We start from the raw sequence: 15,376 nt of genomic DNA on the forward strand, positions 1-15,376 counted from the left end.
AGATTTTAGTGTCCCCGGTATAGTGCTGTTCCTTAGTATTCCAAATAATGCCAGAGTGGACGCTACATCTATGTTAAATAAGGCTCTTCTATGTAGGTTCTGATCCAGCCTAAAAGAAGATGCAGGTTCTAATACAGGCTAAAAAGTTGATGCAGGTTCTGTTCCAGGCTAAAAGGATGATGCAGGAAAAGTGGGGACACTAAAACCTCGAGCGTGAGCGCTCTCATTTCCTGTCTAATCCTATCGACACCTCGAACAAGAAAGGTCCACTCTTACATCTCAACCAGATTTATTTCAAACCGTTATCTTCGGACGGTAAACATGTTTACACGTTCGGTAAAACAGGGACTGAATGTATCGACTGTCGGCAATTGAATGCTCGAAATTCGCCGGCAGTGGCGCGACAGGTGGGGCACCGTTAGTTAACGGTCGAATGTCTACGCCGTTGGTGGCGCAGTGGTCGTTTGCGCAGCGAGTGGTCAGTACACAGTGAAAATGGCGCCGCTTGAGTGAAGGTGGGTGATTCTGTGCGTGCGTGTGCCCGGAAAGTGCGAGTTTCTCGGAAATGTGGCAGGATTTGGACGGTCTGGGTGGTGCGGGAGTGAATTCCGGTGCTCACCAGGTGGACCAGTTCTGCGCAACGGGTAAGAACATTGTCGAACATCCGTTGAACAGGTCCATCCCGACGTATACAGCTCTCCTGGCCAAAGTCTGGGTCTCTCCCTGTCAGAGCGCACGCGCTCTTTCTCCTTTTCTATCGTACACACGCCGTAAACAAAACGAAATCACCTTTCTCCCGTCTCCGAGAATTGGACGATCCCGTCGAACATCCCGTACCCTCTCGCGTAGTATCCCGTGCACACGAAAATATCAAACTCCACCGAGCAACCCTAACAGCGTTACCCGCATCTGTCAACGCGAGAGACGCAGCTTCTCACAGGATCGTGAGATTCGTTCGTTGCCAAACGATTTCTTAACTTCGCGTCGGATGACCGATATTATATAAGATACTAACAGAAACAAAAGAACCCGTTTTTATCGGAAACCTATGTCAACGATTATATCGTTTGTTTACATCCGCACCTCTCGAAACAGAATCTCCGGTGAATCACACACGGTTGCGCAAAACGCGTGTAGAGGTTAGAGGAGCCTCTAACGAGCTACGATCGGTTTCATTCGTGAAACACGAGAGCGATTTAGCGTTGCGGCTCGCGGTGCGTCGCTTGTGTTTACGTTCGCCACTTTTCTCCTTAGGAGGTGTCGACAGGTTAATAAAACAATTTGCTGATCCAATTTGTTGTTCGCATAGATGGAGTCATGGAGCTCCGATGCGTTTCAAATTCAAATGCGGTGGGACTGTGCTGTCAGAACATTGCTTAAAAAGTCCTGTACTACGATTCAGTTTGGACCATTATTATTCTTGTAACTGTGGAAAGGGGTTGAAAATGAAACTGCATCACACAGAATGGAATGTAGAAAGTGTGAATTAACCACAGGATGCGTGGAACGGTCTTACTAAAAATGGTTCAATAGATCATAGAAATGTCCAGCCAGGTATCTACGTGTTTACACAAGGGTCGAAACAGTTCGAATCAGGCCGAGGTCGACGATCGTTCGGAAAGTTTTATTCAATTCGAATGCGTAGTAATGCGATTTGAATCCATAGGTACGAGAAGTGATAAGAAATGTCGGGTCAGGTGTCCGAGAGCTTGCGTAAGGGTCTCAGAGTTTAAGTTCGATGGAACAACTCGGCGAAAGTAGATGATCGCTCAGTTCGGATTTGCATATGGTTGTTTGTTTAACAGCAAAGCGATTTAAATCCATGGGAAGCCCTTGACGATCGGCGAAGCACGGCTATCGACCCCGTTACGTTCCACGGCGAAGCAACAGTTTCTAATTGTTCCGCTGAGGCACGTAACCTAGCCTAATCCGAGTAGCCGACTATACTTTCCGCTGCGCTCCGAGGCGCGCGAGAAGGAAGAGAGGTTAGCGTACCCGTTCCGAGTTACATAACCTCGCACCGAGGTCGAGACCGGGGATGATCATACGGTACTACCGTCACGACGTAGCGCAGGTGGCAGAACGCGTTATGAATGGCGTATGAAAACGTGTATACACATGGGAGCGATCATTTCCTCTCTCGTTACCACTCCCCTCACCCCTATATACTAACCGCGTTTCCATGTTTACGCTTGGCCGAGTGCCGGCCATATAATAAGGGCGTCCTGACAGAAGCGCCGCGAATAGTTTTGTCTCGCTCGAACCACTTTGTAGCGTCACTATACCGCGCGTATCTTTCTGCAAAATCTACACTTTCTGTGTTAACTATTATTTACCTCTCCCGTGCAAAATCCAATTGTTTGTCACGAATGCATAATATCCCTTTTCTAAATTACGAACGACGTGAATAATTTCAGTTTAAATTTATTGCGCCTTATTTTTTCAACGAAGGGGCACAGTTGAGGATTAATTTTTCCATCGTTTTAAGCTTTATTTATTATTTTTTGGTCATCCGTAGTCCAACGACGAGAAAGAAAAATTCCTTGAGCGATGGTGTCGGTCGGTTATGAATTTTTCAGTGGTTTAGTTATGTACCTCGGAGAAAAGAATTTACAACTTATTTGCGACTGGCTGCTTCCTATATGCGCATTTTCTTCTAAGCGGTTATGCGATCGTTCGTATATTTATCTGCGCAATTTTCACACGCGTTTTCCTCACGGAGCCGATAATATGGCACGAGGTAGTATCGTGCGCGAACGATGGGCTTATTGATGCGGTTTATCAATCGCGAGTTTATCAATCGATCCGATACGATTCGGATGCAGGTTCTTTCTTCGATATCGGAGCTCTCCTGTTTGGCAATCCTTGTTACCTGGAACTTTCCATTGTGGTACCTGCCGTACACACCTGGAACGTCCTTGACAAGGACGAAAGTTTGAACGACCAGGATAAGGGCTCCAATTGGTGTCGGGGTGCCAATTACTCTGTCTATATTAATTATACTTATTTATTAGTTCATTCATCCGCTCATTTAATTCATATAGGCACAGTAATTGGGTTCCTTACCCTAGACTAGAAAGAATTTAACTTTCCCATTCTTTAGAACGGCAGCTTTTCAACATAGTCCTGGATTTCGATGATAGGTATCAATCCCATAAGAATAGGTACAAGTGGTAACCAGCGGGTCAAAATTATCTGTCAGTCAAATGTCAAGGGTTAATGTGCTAGGCAAGGTTGCCAACTATTTTCTTCCTGGTTTATTATTGCAGACACGGCGCACAGATGTGTACTCGCACACTGCGTGAAAGTTCAAAAGTGCACTGTAAAAAATAATGAAATTAATGCTTGTATACAATGCAAGTAATGAAATTGATAATTATGTGCAATATAAATGCAAAATAGTCTACTATTTGTATGCATTTAAAATACAAACGAGACTGTCCGAATGAACTGGGAAACTTTTAGGAGTAATTGGAACAACAATGATTTGGATCAGCAAAGATGCTGGGCCAATCGGAAAGCCCTGGAGCAGATGGCGATCTCTTCGACGAAATTACTAGAAGTTGTGCACAGGCTGCTCGCAATGAATAATTGATGAAGTGTTCCTGGCACTGAATAGCGTCTGCAGAAATCGGTTCAAGGTGTTTATAATGAAACCTGCCTGTTCGCCACTTGTTCCCCTTCGGTGTCTAATCCCATTCGCGTGTATTCGGCGCGTCTATACCGCGACCCCAGCCTTAATTCGAAAGACCTATTTTTAGATCTTTCGCTAAATTGCTCCTAATGAGGTCCCATCCTCCGCTCACGGCACCGCATCGAGGATGCGCTATTGTGTCCGAACGGCCTGCCGATGCGGTGCCGGTCCTCGTTCCATCAAGTTCACGATCAATTATTAATTATCGAGAAATAAGCCAGTGTTGCCTCATTCCGTTCTTCCGCGAACACAACTGAAAGATGGCCGAAACGTAAGTTACCTTCGATTGACGCTCCCGCAACCTTCGGATTCCTCTTTGATGATCACTTTCCCTGCTGCAAGGCTCAGCCTAGCCGCTCATCCAAGATAGACGGCTGCAAACTTGCATGTGCACGCTTTGTGGGCCAGATCATGGTAAAACGGCACGTTCCGATAGAGGGCTCCATTTTTGTCCTGGGGGTTGAGGCAGGGGGTTAAATAAGCAAGTTGCATCGACAGAAACACTGGTTCTTTCGCTAAGCATAGGGTAAGGGACCCGATTACTGTGCCTATATCAATTATACTTATTCTTAAAGCAGAGCTTATTTTTTAAGGAGAGATATATAATATATTAACTGATTTTAGGGAAAAATATCCCTTTTTTAATGCTTTAAAAATATAAATTGGCATCCTCACAGTAATTGGGTCCCTTCTCTGGGAATTGTAAATTTACACCTGTGTGCTCTAGGGACCAAAGTAGGGCAGAAAGGGCCGTTCCTAAAGAAAGCGATCCCTATTTTAGTTCTGGGGGTTGTTAAAGACCATTTTCCTTACACAGAGATTAAATGGGCGATTTGCATTAACAAAAGCTCTGCGTACCTCGCCAAAAATTGCAGAAACTAGCTTTACGGACCACAAAATGGTAAAAAGCGTTGTCCCAAGAGGAAACGTTCCGTATACGGTTTCCAACAGTGATCAAAGACAATAGATAAATATTAAACAGCCGACTTGTATTTGAAGAAGCTCCGTTTACTTCGCAAATGTTGCAAGTAGATCAGCGTAAGCTTGCGCGCACGTCCCACGTGGACCAAAATATTGTGCAAAGGAACGTTCCGAGAGAACGTGCTCCGCATTCTCGCCGATTTGTATTTGACAATAGCTTTTGTCTGTTTCGCAGAATTGACGCCCGAGGAGCAGAAGATCCTGATAGACATAAGGCGGAAGAAGACGGAGCTGCTGCTAGCGATACAAGTGAGTCAATTGGCCTATTTCGCCAAATCGTTTTATCTGCGACTCCGTTCACCACCGGCTTGGATACGAGAGGCTCTCGTGAGAAAGCATTCCCCGCGGTTTTATCGGGTGCTGGATGTCGATATTCCGCATTCCGTATGCATTGCGCTCTTACGAGCTTTATAATCGATAGAAACTTTCGTTCGACGGAAACTCCTGGCTAGACGGTGTCTCCCCTTGCATCGCCAATCGTTATGCCACTCTGTGCACAACTCATCGTTTCATTGAAGTATGGACTGCGAACTTTACGCAAATATATACACGATCTTGGTATGGAAGAATATTGAATAAAACGTTACTATTTTCATTTCATTTCGAAGCTGATGAACCACTCGATAGAACCAATTTTTCCTTGCTTCTAAAATCTGAAAATTGGCCGCTGGAATTAATTTTTACCTGATTCTAGGATCCAAAAATTAAGGAATAGGAATTAATATTTGCACGAAGATCCGCAGTCCAGTCATAGTCGCCAGACGAGGGGAAAAAGTTACCCCCTCTTTTATTCAGTACCGGGTCAGTCACGTGACGTTGTGACGGAACGCGTCACGTGACCGTCCGTAGGGGAATAGCGCGGTGGAAGGGGAAATTAGAGTGGGGGAACAAGTCTCGATCCGGCGACTATGAGTCCAGTCGCGAATACATAAAATCCACAGTCCAACGACCGCAGCATCGCAGGTACACCGTTTGCATAGAATCAAGTCTACAAAAAGTCCGCTAACGATCCACGATCCACGTTTATCGATTAAATATACACTAATTGCCGTAAGACGAGTTCTCATTGCCGTTATCAGGGGCCATAACTCGACCGATATAGAACGAGGCTCTGGTTTCTTGGCCCGCCCTCGTTATCGTCGCGACCAGCGAATGATCTCACTCATCAGTTTCGTCTAACGAAGTGAGTCATGCTCGTAAACAGCTCGCCTCGGAATGATTTCTTCTCGTGTTCGTGATAAGGCTGCGCGAGATAGGCCCTCGGATATCGAATATCGAAAACGGCTCGAAAGCAACCGGCCGCTTCCGGTGTGGGAATCGCCGCGGCGTACACTTTTCCACGATCGAGAAACAGGTGTTCGACATGGCCAGCTGTGCTGTTTCTGTCCATGGGAATTTTCAACGGCACGCGCGGCTTTCGGATAGAAGACAGTGCGTTTCTATGGGATAGGATCCGCGTAGCCCTTTACCCTTGAAAACGTTGACGAAGCGTTCAACGGACGGGAAGGAAAAACCGTGGTCGCTGGAAACCGATTGTGAGTCACTCGGTTGAATAGCCCCGGTTGACTCATAAATTGTTTCCGAGTTATTTCCGAGGTTCTTTCCGGTACTTGCCGTGAGACATCGAACGCGTCCACGATCGAAGCAGATCCTTTTGTTGAAGCAGTTCAAGCGTTTGTTACGCATTCAGCGTGGCCACGGTCGCATTAATGACGCACACTCCAAGCCAGAAGAACTTTTAGACCGCAGTTTTGCGCATTCCAATTCATTTTCTGGAGGCACCATTAGTCCCCGTCGATCAAAATGGCGGAAAGGTGGATCGAGCGTTCGAACGTCGCCGGAAGCCGCGATTCACGACCTGCTGGAGAGCGACTCTTGGACCGGAGGGTTAAAAAGGGTGCAAAACAACGGGCACCGGAGCGCACGCAACGTCTTTCCGCTCTGTTATCGAAACGAACCGAGACGGACCGAGTCGAAACAAGAACGCAAAACGGCGTCCCCCGCCCAAGAAGCCACCGATCCGTCCGACAAACGCGCCTTTAATGACAGAGGTAATTTGTGTCGCTCGCTCGAGTTTTGCGTCGTTTCAGAAGGCCGGTCGCGCGCGTCTCCTTCTCCACTTTATCATTCGTTTTGTCCCCCGTAGCCGGGGAACCATTGTGCTTTTCTCCTTTTAAATCCACATCGGCGCAGAGAGCTGCCGGAGAGCCGAGAGAAAGAGAGAGAGAAAGAGAGAGAGAGAGAGCAACCTGCTCTTTCTTTCCTCCGTTGTCGGGACCAGCGTGTTCTCATTCCGATCTCGCCGAGCAGATAGGGGTTCCATAGCCGCGGACCAGAGTCTCGGGTAAAGACTGGTCAGGTGTTTTTTTTCCATCCCCCGGACCCATCTATGGAAAGAGGATCTCCGGATCGAGCTTAGACTCCGCGGGATCTCGATGCTTGGATTCTGCTGCTCGCGATCCACCAGCCGTTGTTACGGACAGGCCCTTGTTCATGGGAATCCTTCATTTTTCTATGGTAGACATTCTGTCGCCGGATTGTGCGAAATGGTTGTCCCTTCGAAGTGGACATCGCGGTTGAAAAGGGAACGGTCGAGATTGAGACTTCCCATTTTTCCACCGTGGCCATTTTGTTGCCTGTTCATGTCTGTTCTTTTGAAGTGGATGTCCTCGTTGCCAGTTTCTTTGATAGCTGTTACTCACAATTAATAATTGTGAAAGTTTAGAGGGTTGTAAGTAATGTTAATCATGATTTGGAGGGTTGTGAGTAATCAGGATCGAAGTAATACACCACCGAGCATTTAGTTCAGGCACGATAACAATAATTTAGAGGGTCGAAGAGTGAAAAAGCGACACAGGTAGCGGTTCGGATCGGAGCGGGACAAAACGACGCAGACACAAAGCAATGGCGTCCCGGTTTTATCTCCCACGTTGTTCCACCGTAAAAACTGCTCACGTGGATGATAAACGGGGAACGTTTCCACGAAGGTTGGGATCTGTATAAGATACGGGTTTGTCGGATCTATTTCCGTGTGAAGTTCAGAAACCCGGTGAACTCGCGAGGACAAATAAGAATGTCCGATAGAAGCTCGCGGTGCTCGCTGCGTCAGCTTTTTTGCCGGAGTCGAAAAATCCTTTGTTGGTTTGAAAACAGTCGCGCCTGAAGGCAAACGGAAATTCGTGATCCTTCCACTTTCGAACAGTGACTCTTGAACGGGCTGTTTTCAATGAGCTCCAAAAATAACAGCCATCGATATATCGATTCGTTCATTTTTAGCGAATTGGCAAGCGGATTTTCGCAGGAGTTTGCTCCGCAGTATAGTAAATGCAATAGTTACTAATTAAATAGTCACATCGATGTCTATCTAATGTCTCAACATTCCATTTAAGATTCAGAGAAACATTTTGATACGGGATGCGCTACTTGCAATTGGAATAGATAAGATTAGTCTGCTTTTTTCTTTTGCAAAGCCCTACGGATTAGATCGACGACCGATAGAGTCTAGACTATACTAATGCATCGAATGAAATATCACCAGTCCTCGGAGAAGCGATATAACCGCGTTATAGTGGGTCGTGTTGGTTCAGCTTTACGTCGGCGGTTCTGGTGGGGCTGAAAAATGAATCTGCGGGAGAGGTTACGTAAGGACAATAGGCTGGATACTAACAATGGAACTTTTTGAATGGAGGATACTAAATAAAAGTGCAATCCCCCTTGGTCCTCCTTCTGCGTATGAATTGAAAGTGCTTCGCCGAAACAAATGGTATTTACCTACCCCTGTGGAGTCGCAGAACAAATGAACAAAAAAAAATTATATCTTCCGGAACGGTATTAAAGCTTACAGTTCGACCGCTGTATTTCCAGGATTAAAAATTTCTGACTCTGCAGAGAACATGGCCGAATCACACATTCTCAAATTATTAAAAATTCAACCGTGACGTTCAGGGTACGGTAAACAGATTACTTCATTGTTCCGATTTTCGCGAAACAATTCTCGACAACAGAAATTTGCATAATGGAGTGCTCCGAGGCATCCCGTTGCTTGTAAACATCAGTTACAATTTGGCGGAAGGACATTGGACGTCCCGAGCCGCTAATTCGCGAGCGTGAGACCGAGACGTCGTGGAATTATGCGATACTCGGTACCGTTAAACGCGGCTGTGTCACGGCCGGCAGGTAGTATTGCACGGCCGTATTAAAAGCCGGGCATTTGTCGGACATAAAAAGCCTGAGAAGCATCCGCTTGTTCGCGGGAGTTCAAGGAAAAAGAATGCAGCGTTCGCGCAAAGATTGTTTCTCGTCCCTCTTTCTTGCTCTCGGTCGGTAACAATGGGCATTTTACGCGTTCCCCGGGAAGAAAGCCGTTATTCCTCGAGGGAGGAAGACGTATAACAACGCGGAAAATTAACTAGACGGTGGAACGCACTCCCGGGGAAACTCATTAAGAAGGGATACACGCCCTTCCGTCTTTAATGGCCACGTAAAATGAACGCGAACGACCTTCGAAGCCGTTCCCACGCGGTTCAACAGTCTCCCGTTCGTTTGTTCCCTCTGTTCCGGTGGTAATTGCAATTTTCTTCATTACCGTCGGTCTATAGCTTCGTCGAATGGCTCCACCTTGCAATTCTTGCAACTGTAAATCATTTTTGAACCGGTTTCTTCCCCGTTATGGTCTGTTAATTAAACTGTGGATTTTGTGTACTTGAAAAGAATCGGTACGAAAGATATGAAATAATTAATAAGAATAACGAAACTGTACGGGCAGTTGATAATGTAGGAATTCGTTTCTTGCATTCACAATTTTCCACACGGAACATCTACCATTGTTTACTAATTAATCGAGCAACTGGAAGGAGACAAAAATTCAGTGAAACAAATGAATTCCAAAGTGTACAGTATCAAAATTTTATTTTTTACATTAGCTCACTGTGGTTTAACAGTTTCCTTCTTGATCGATCGAAGTCGACAAAAGCGTCGTACGAGGGCACTGCATACACTTGTTTCGCATGTTTTAAAAGACTCACTCGTCATTATCATTATAGTCTCACTGTGTCCTTGAATAAGGTCGTTGAAACCACTCAGGTCGCTGAGAGGTCTCATTGATTAACGAATAAACGTTTATATATTTCACGGAATTTATCTGCGGAGTATTCCACTCGATAGGGGGAAAAACAATGCACACTTACATTTTCATTCAGTTGCGCGTAACTGTACGATACTACGCGTAAATGTTTGCTTAGGCTTCGGCACTGGCCACGAAATCGACGTTTGATGACTGTCACGGGCCTATCTGTCCTAAAAATAAAATTCCAGGATGTCTCTTTTTGATAAGGCGTTTCCGTGGTGGTTGATAGGGTTCTGTTTACTTGTTCGCTTCCAGATTCGTGATTTCTATAGTTATACACCGGGAATAATTATTTTTTACATTTATATTTAGAGATTTATAATTCGAGGACTAAATTGTTTCTTAATTCATTCGAACGTATACAAACAAAGATTTGCTTTTCGGTAAAACTGACCAGTTCCATTTGGTACCATTTTTTAATTGAAACTCGTCGCCTAAAAAACGTCCCCGACCCCTAGATATTTGTTTTCTGCTAGCTACAATTTTAATTAAAAACGGTCGCCGCAGAATTCCCCCTAATTTTTTAATAGACTCTAACATGGTCCCAAATTTTTCCAAGATCGTTGGCACAGCGACCGCTGACTTAAAAACGTCCCTGAACCCGCGAGCATAACGTGACAATTGCGCGACTACGGCGCCACTTTACCGCGGACATAGCCCACGACTTATGGTATTTCTCCCATAATAGCGTTAATAGATCGCCAACTATAGCAGCCGGTTGATTGATGCCAATGACTCATTCTGAACCGTTGTTCACCAGTGTCGCGCTCTCCGGTCGCGAACGTTTTTCATAAAGAGCTTAATACGGTAAAGCTGTTGACCTTAGACGTTAATGGATTAGCGAGCCCTCCTCGAGCCGGGGTAATTGATTTCGTGCGACCTAATTAAAAAGTTTGATGGATGAGTTTCTTGATATTGGCGAGGTCGAGGAGCGAGGAAGCCTTGGAGCAACCTTTTTCACGGCTGCAGGATACCGCCTCTTAAACTTGCTGCTTCAACCCTTACCCCGAAGACGCTTTAATCAACCATAGTCTGGAAACCGGTATTTTATCTCGTAATTGTTAGCCACAGGCTCTTTTCAATGTATTCGTGCCATTATTTGCTAGAATGAACGTTAGGACAAAAAAAAAAGACACATTTTTTCCGTGATAAAAAGCATTACGCATAAAATCCTTTTGGCAAACATGTTTTCAATGCAAAATGAGTCTAGTTACCAAATTTCAGCTCGATCGGGTTTGTCCAACTTTCTGAACTTTAGTCGAAAGTTCTTTTTATCGGTGTTTGACAATGTGATAAAATGCAAACTTGCTACTCAAAGCAAGTAGTTCCGTTTCCCGTGGTAATTCTGCAATAATTGTGAAAAGACAACAGCATAACCTTGTCAGCTTTTAACGGTAGACCCTACATGTAGTCCTCCTCGCATAACAATGCAATTTTCAGCTCGGCACCAGTTCCGAAGGCGAACGCCACTTATACAACGGTTCGGCCATGGATCGCGGGTTTCGCCTTCCGTTTAATGTAATTAAACGCAAATCGCGATGTTGTTGACTCTCGATGGCACTCGTACGAGCTCTCGCGTTGTTACCACAACAAGGCTGCAGCCGTCAACAAACCGTCGATGTCGGTTTCGCGATCAGTTTCGACAGCGCGAATATACCGGTGCGGGTCGTCTGGTGTCGTTTTCGGTGATCGGGACAAAACAGTTTTCCGGTGGTCGTGTTGTCTCTCGACGGGGAACGTTTTGCGTGAAATCGTCGGTCGGTTCGGTGGTTTTTGAATAGGTTCGGTGGTTCAGTCGGTGAACACACACACACACAGATCCGGTGGTTCTCTCGTGGAAACAGAGTGAAAAATTGCGAACATGGAACGGTGTGTGCCGGTCGGCAAACTCGTCGGGCGAATTTCCCTGGAGGTTCTCGCGCTCGTCGGCCCTCTTAAATGGATTTAATCGATTTAGCAGTCTGTCGTCTGATCCACGTGGGTCCTGACCCTCGACACCCATGACGTCAACCTCTCGTCGAACCAACGGAGGACGGGACTGCTCGTGTTGCTTGCTCACCGTTATCTGGCTGTTCCGCGGCGAACGACGACGGTCTCGACAGGTGAAATCTCATCAAGATTTGCGAGGAATGTACACGAAGGCGCCACGAGAAAAAGAAGGACGTCGAAATTTAGCATTCCTCGGAAAATTTATCTCTCTATTCCCTGCAACCAGACTGCCGTTTCTTCTTCTTTTCCTTTTATTAACCGTTTCGATCTCTGCTGTGCGAACATTTTGCAGAAATTTTGCTCGTGTCTTGCAATCAATGCGGACAATTTTATTTTATTTTATTTTTTAGTTTGCAGATAGATCCAAATTCTGCAGAAGTTTTGCTCGCGTCTTGCAATCAATGCGGACAATTTCATTTCATTTTTTTTTTTTATTTTGCAAGAGATCCAAATTTTGCTCGTGTCTTGCAATGAATGCGGACAATTTCATTTCATTTTATTTTTTTTAATTTTGCAGAAAAATCCAAATTTTGCAGAAATTTTGCTCGCCTTGCAATCAATGCGGACAATTTTATTTTATTTTTTTTTATTTTGCAAGAGATCCAAATTTTGTAGAAATTTTGCTCGCGTCTTGCAATCAATACGGACAATTTTATTTTATTTTTTATTTTGCGAAAAGATCCAAATTTTGCATTTTTACTCGTATCTTGCAATCAATGCGGACAATTTCATTTTATTTTGCAGAAAGTTTCGCAGTCCCGCAAAAATTTGTATTCGCACCATAGTGATCGAAAGCACGCGCGGGAAAACTTGTTCGATCTGTTCTATTGTTAACATCGACGTTCCTCCTTTTTTTCTACGGACCCTTTGTATATTGTTTGTTGTTCAGTTCTTTGGCAATCGGCTTGTTACACGGGCCTCGCTCCAATGACTACTAATCGGAGCTTTTCTATCGCTCGAGAAAAAGACAGCTTATGGCAATCTCTAACCCCACGCTTTAGTACGGACATTGTTGTACTAACCTTGGAAAAATTACGGAAAGTTCACGCTCTTTTTCGCAAGTGGTGTCTTTGTTGCATTAACTGGTTTAACCCTTTCGTGGACAACTGGGTATCCATTTGTACTAGTTTTTTAACCCTTCGACGGCTGGGTCTATCTTGACCCAGAGTGTCAAAATCGTCTGTTGCGCATATACAAGTTATAAGAATTTGATGTACGTACGTGTGTGGGTAGCGATTAAAATCGAGTTTGAGTATAAATCTGAAAAAATGGTAGTCTCAACTTTCTAAGAAGGGTAAGATCGAGGGAAAGTCTTCGGAAACTTTCGGTACACGGCTCGGTGAGGAGAATGTAAGAATATCTATCCCCGCGGCCCGGTTAGGTGAAAGATAGCGCGCATGCTAGGCTGAAAAGATTATTTTTCCACGTCCGATGGGTTCGTCGGGCCAAGAAAATTGCGGGATTCGCAACTCCGGAGGCCCACTGACCCGGTTCACACCCCGGTTTTCATATTTTCCGAGGGGGATCCCACGCGAGAATTAAACTTTCTATGCCGTCGCGTGCGCCGGAGAATAAACACAGTGATTAAAAACAATTTTGGGGACGCGGCCGCGGAGACGGAGTCCCTTTTAAAATGCTGTTCGACGTCCTAATTACTAGCAAAGAATGGAGACAATCGTTATTTCCATGCGAAAGCACAATTTCATACTAACTCTAAAATATACAGCAGATCTCTGCATAACATTTTCTAGTAGCAAGCGTACAATATTCACAACGTGCACAAAAACGTGTGAACAATTGTTTCGCTCACATATTCGAACGACTCTTTCCAGGGACTGCCGTCGAATCTTAAAAAAAGAGTAACTCACAACAATGAGATACTGTACAAAGATCCCGAGGCCGGTGACGCGCGAGGATCCGTCTTTACGGCAACCATAAAATCGTCAAAGACGCCCGTCATCCGAAAGAGTCACAAAAAGAGTGTCCGAGGTACGGTCTGAAAAATGAGGCTATAAACCAGAAGCCCTTTTCCCAGCGATTAGAGTAGAAATCTCTCGTGCTTCTTGAAATTTCACCGTCATGCTCGGGTTTCTTTAGAGCGTGGCTCTAGGAACCGGTCGAAACTCTTCCGAGAAGGTCGCGTTATCGCGAATTAGATTGTCGGTGCTCAGAAAACCGAATTGAGCAATCTTTGTTTAGTCTGTCGATCGGAATGGAACAAACAGATATCATGTTGGCGAATCTGGTCTTTCGATTAAACCAATTACTACCCAAAGGAATGAATTTTTTGGACAATTCCTCATGGATTGCAATCTCACCTCCATGCATATCTTCTAAAATAATTTCCAACGTTCCCAAAACCGTTCTTCGCGCACCGTCCAGCGAACTGATTCACGCAGCTTTTCAAAACAATCTCGACTGATTCGGTCAATATTTAAAAACGTTACACCGCCTCGAAAGGGTATACTAGATCAACTGGCATGAGTCACGACGCTTGTTCGGTCCGAGCTCGGAAGTTTTTATCGCAGTTTCGCACGCGTTACCTGGAAACCCGCTAATCACTCTTACACGGACTGTTTCCATTAAAGACTGATTCACAAGTGGTCGTCGCGGGGAACTTCTGTTCACCGAGTTATATAACGGGCACGATTGTCCTCGAGGCGCAACGGGCAGACAACTGTGCTCCCGAAGACGTTCGCGAACGGTTCACGGTGTTCTTCTAGAGGCGATAATAGGTATTAAACGGCAACGACATTCGGGCTCGTTAATACCCCCGCCGTAATCAGTACATTAATTTGTTTGTACGTTGCCGCTCGTACGCGCGATACCGAAGTTACGAAACTAATTATTTCGCGGGCTGTTTGCTTCGCGCGCTATCGGCCCGGTCTGGTAATTACCACAGCGGCGCGAAAACATGCGAATTCAGCGACGAAGGAGCGAGAACTGTTTTCGCGTAATTTCGTCGAATGGCGCGGACAATCAGCTGTAATCTTGCGCAATTACATGCATGATTGTCGGCGTCTTTCGCGAGTCGACAAAGGGGTGTACCGTTGTTTTTACAATTGGAGATAGCCTCGCCGCAAAAACTCGTCGCGCAACTGGGTTCTAACGTCCCGAATGTCGGGCCACTCTGGGTCCAGCGACGACAATGACGCATTAGGCGCGCGTAACGATCCGGCGTGCGGCTAATGGTCCGCGAAATCCGTTCGTCGTTTAAAAACGCGCGATGCACCGGCCGCGGCGTTGTGTTGCGCGGAGCGCAATGAATTCGGTGCTCTCAGTCCCAGAGGATGCCATATGGCGTCGGCGCGATTTACGGTCCGTCGTTGCACACATTTGACCGACATTTCGGCCCCGGCGGTTTCTCTCCGCGTCGCATAGGAAAGCCGGCGGATACAGAGAATGATGCGCGCTCCACCGGTCGTTCGACGGTGTATGCACCTACGGTGTACAACCTGTCGTTCGCTGCAGCATGCCCGAGCGAGAATCATCATTCCTGCCGTTTACAACCGGAGCACACGACCGAACCGGCAAGAATCATCATCGCTGCCAGCGCCCGAGGTCCAATGATGACTCACGTTTCTCCA

The 15,376-nt window shown here is 45.8% G+C and overlaps 1 protein-coding gene across 3 annotated transcripts in view; it reads left to right on the forward strand.

Moving 5' to 3' along the window:
- The first annotated feature begins 479 nt into the window (after positions 1 to 479).
- Positions 480 to 15,376, forward strand: part of Step (cytohesin steppke) — an 82,425-nt gene continuing 67,528 nt past the window's right edge. For 2 of the 3 annotated variants that reach the window (XM_076793178.1, XM_076793177.1), the window contains exons 1-2: positions 480 to 644; positions 4,851 to 4,924. In XM_076793178.1, the coding sequence (XP_076649293.1) occupies positions 566 to 644; positions 4,851 to 4,924 (153 nt within the window). In that variant the 5' untranslated portion in view covers positions 480 to 565. Of the gene's footprint in view, positions 645 to 4,850; positions 4,925 to 11,760; positions 11,903 to 15,376 lie in introns of all 3 variants that reach the window. The other variant, XM_076793179.1, reaches the window with a different exon arrangement.

This window comes from Halictus rubicundus, chromosome 9, assembly GCF_050948215.1.
Source record: "Halictus rubicundus isolate RS-2024b chromosome 9, iyHalRubi1_principal, whole genome shotgun sequence".
Lineage (NCBI taxonomy): Eukaryota > Metazoa > Arthropoda > Insecta > Hymenoptera > Halictidae > Halictus > Halictus rubicundus.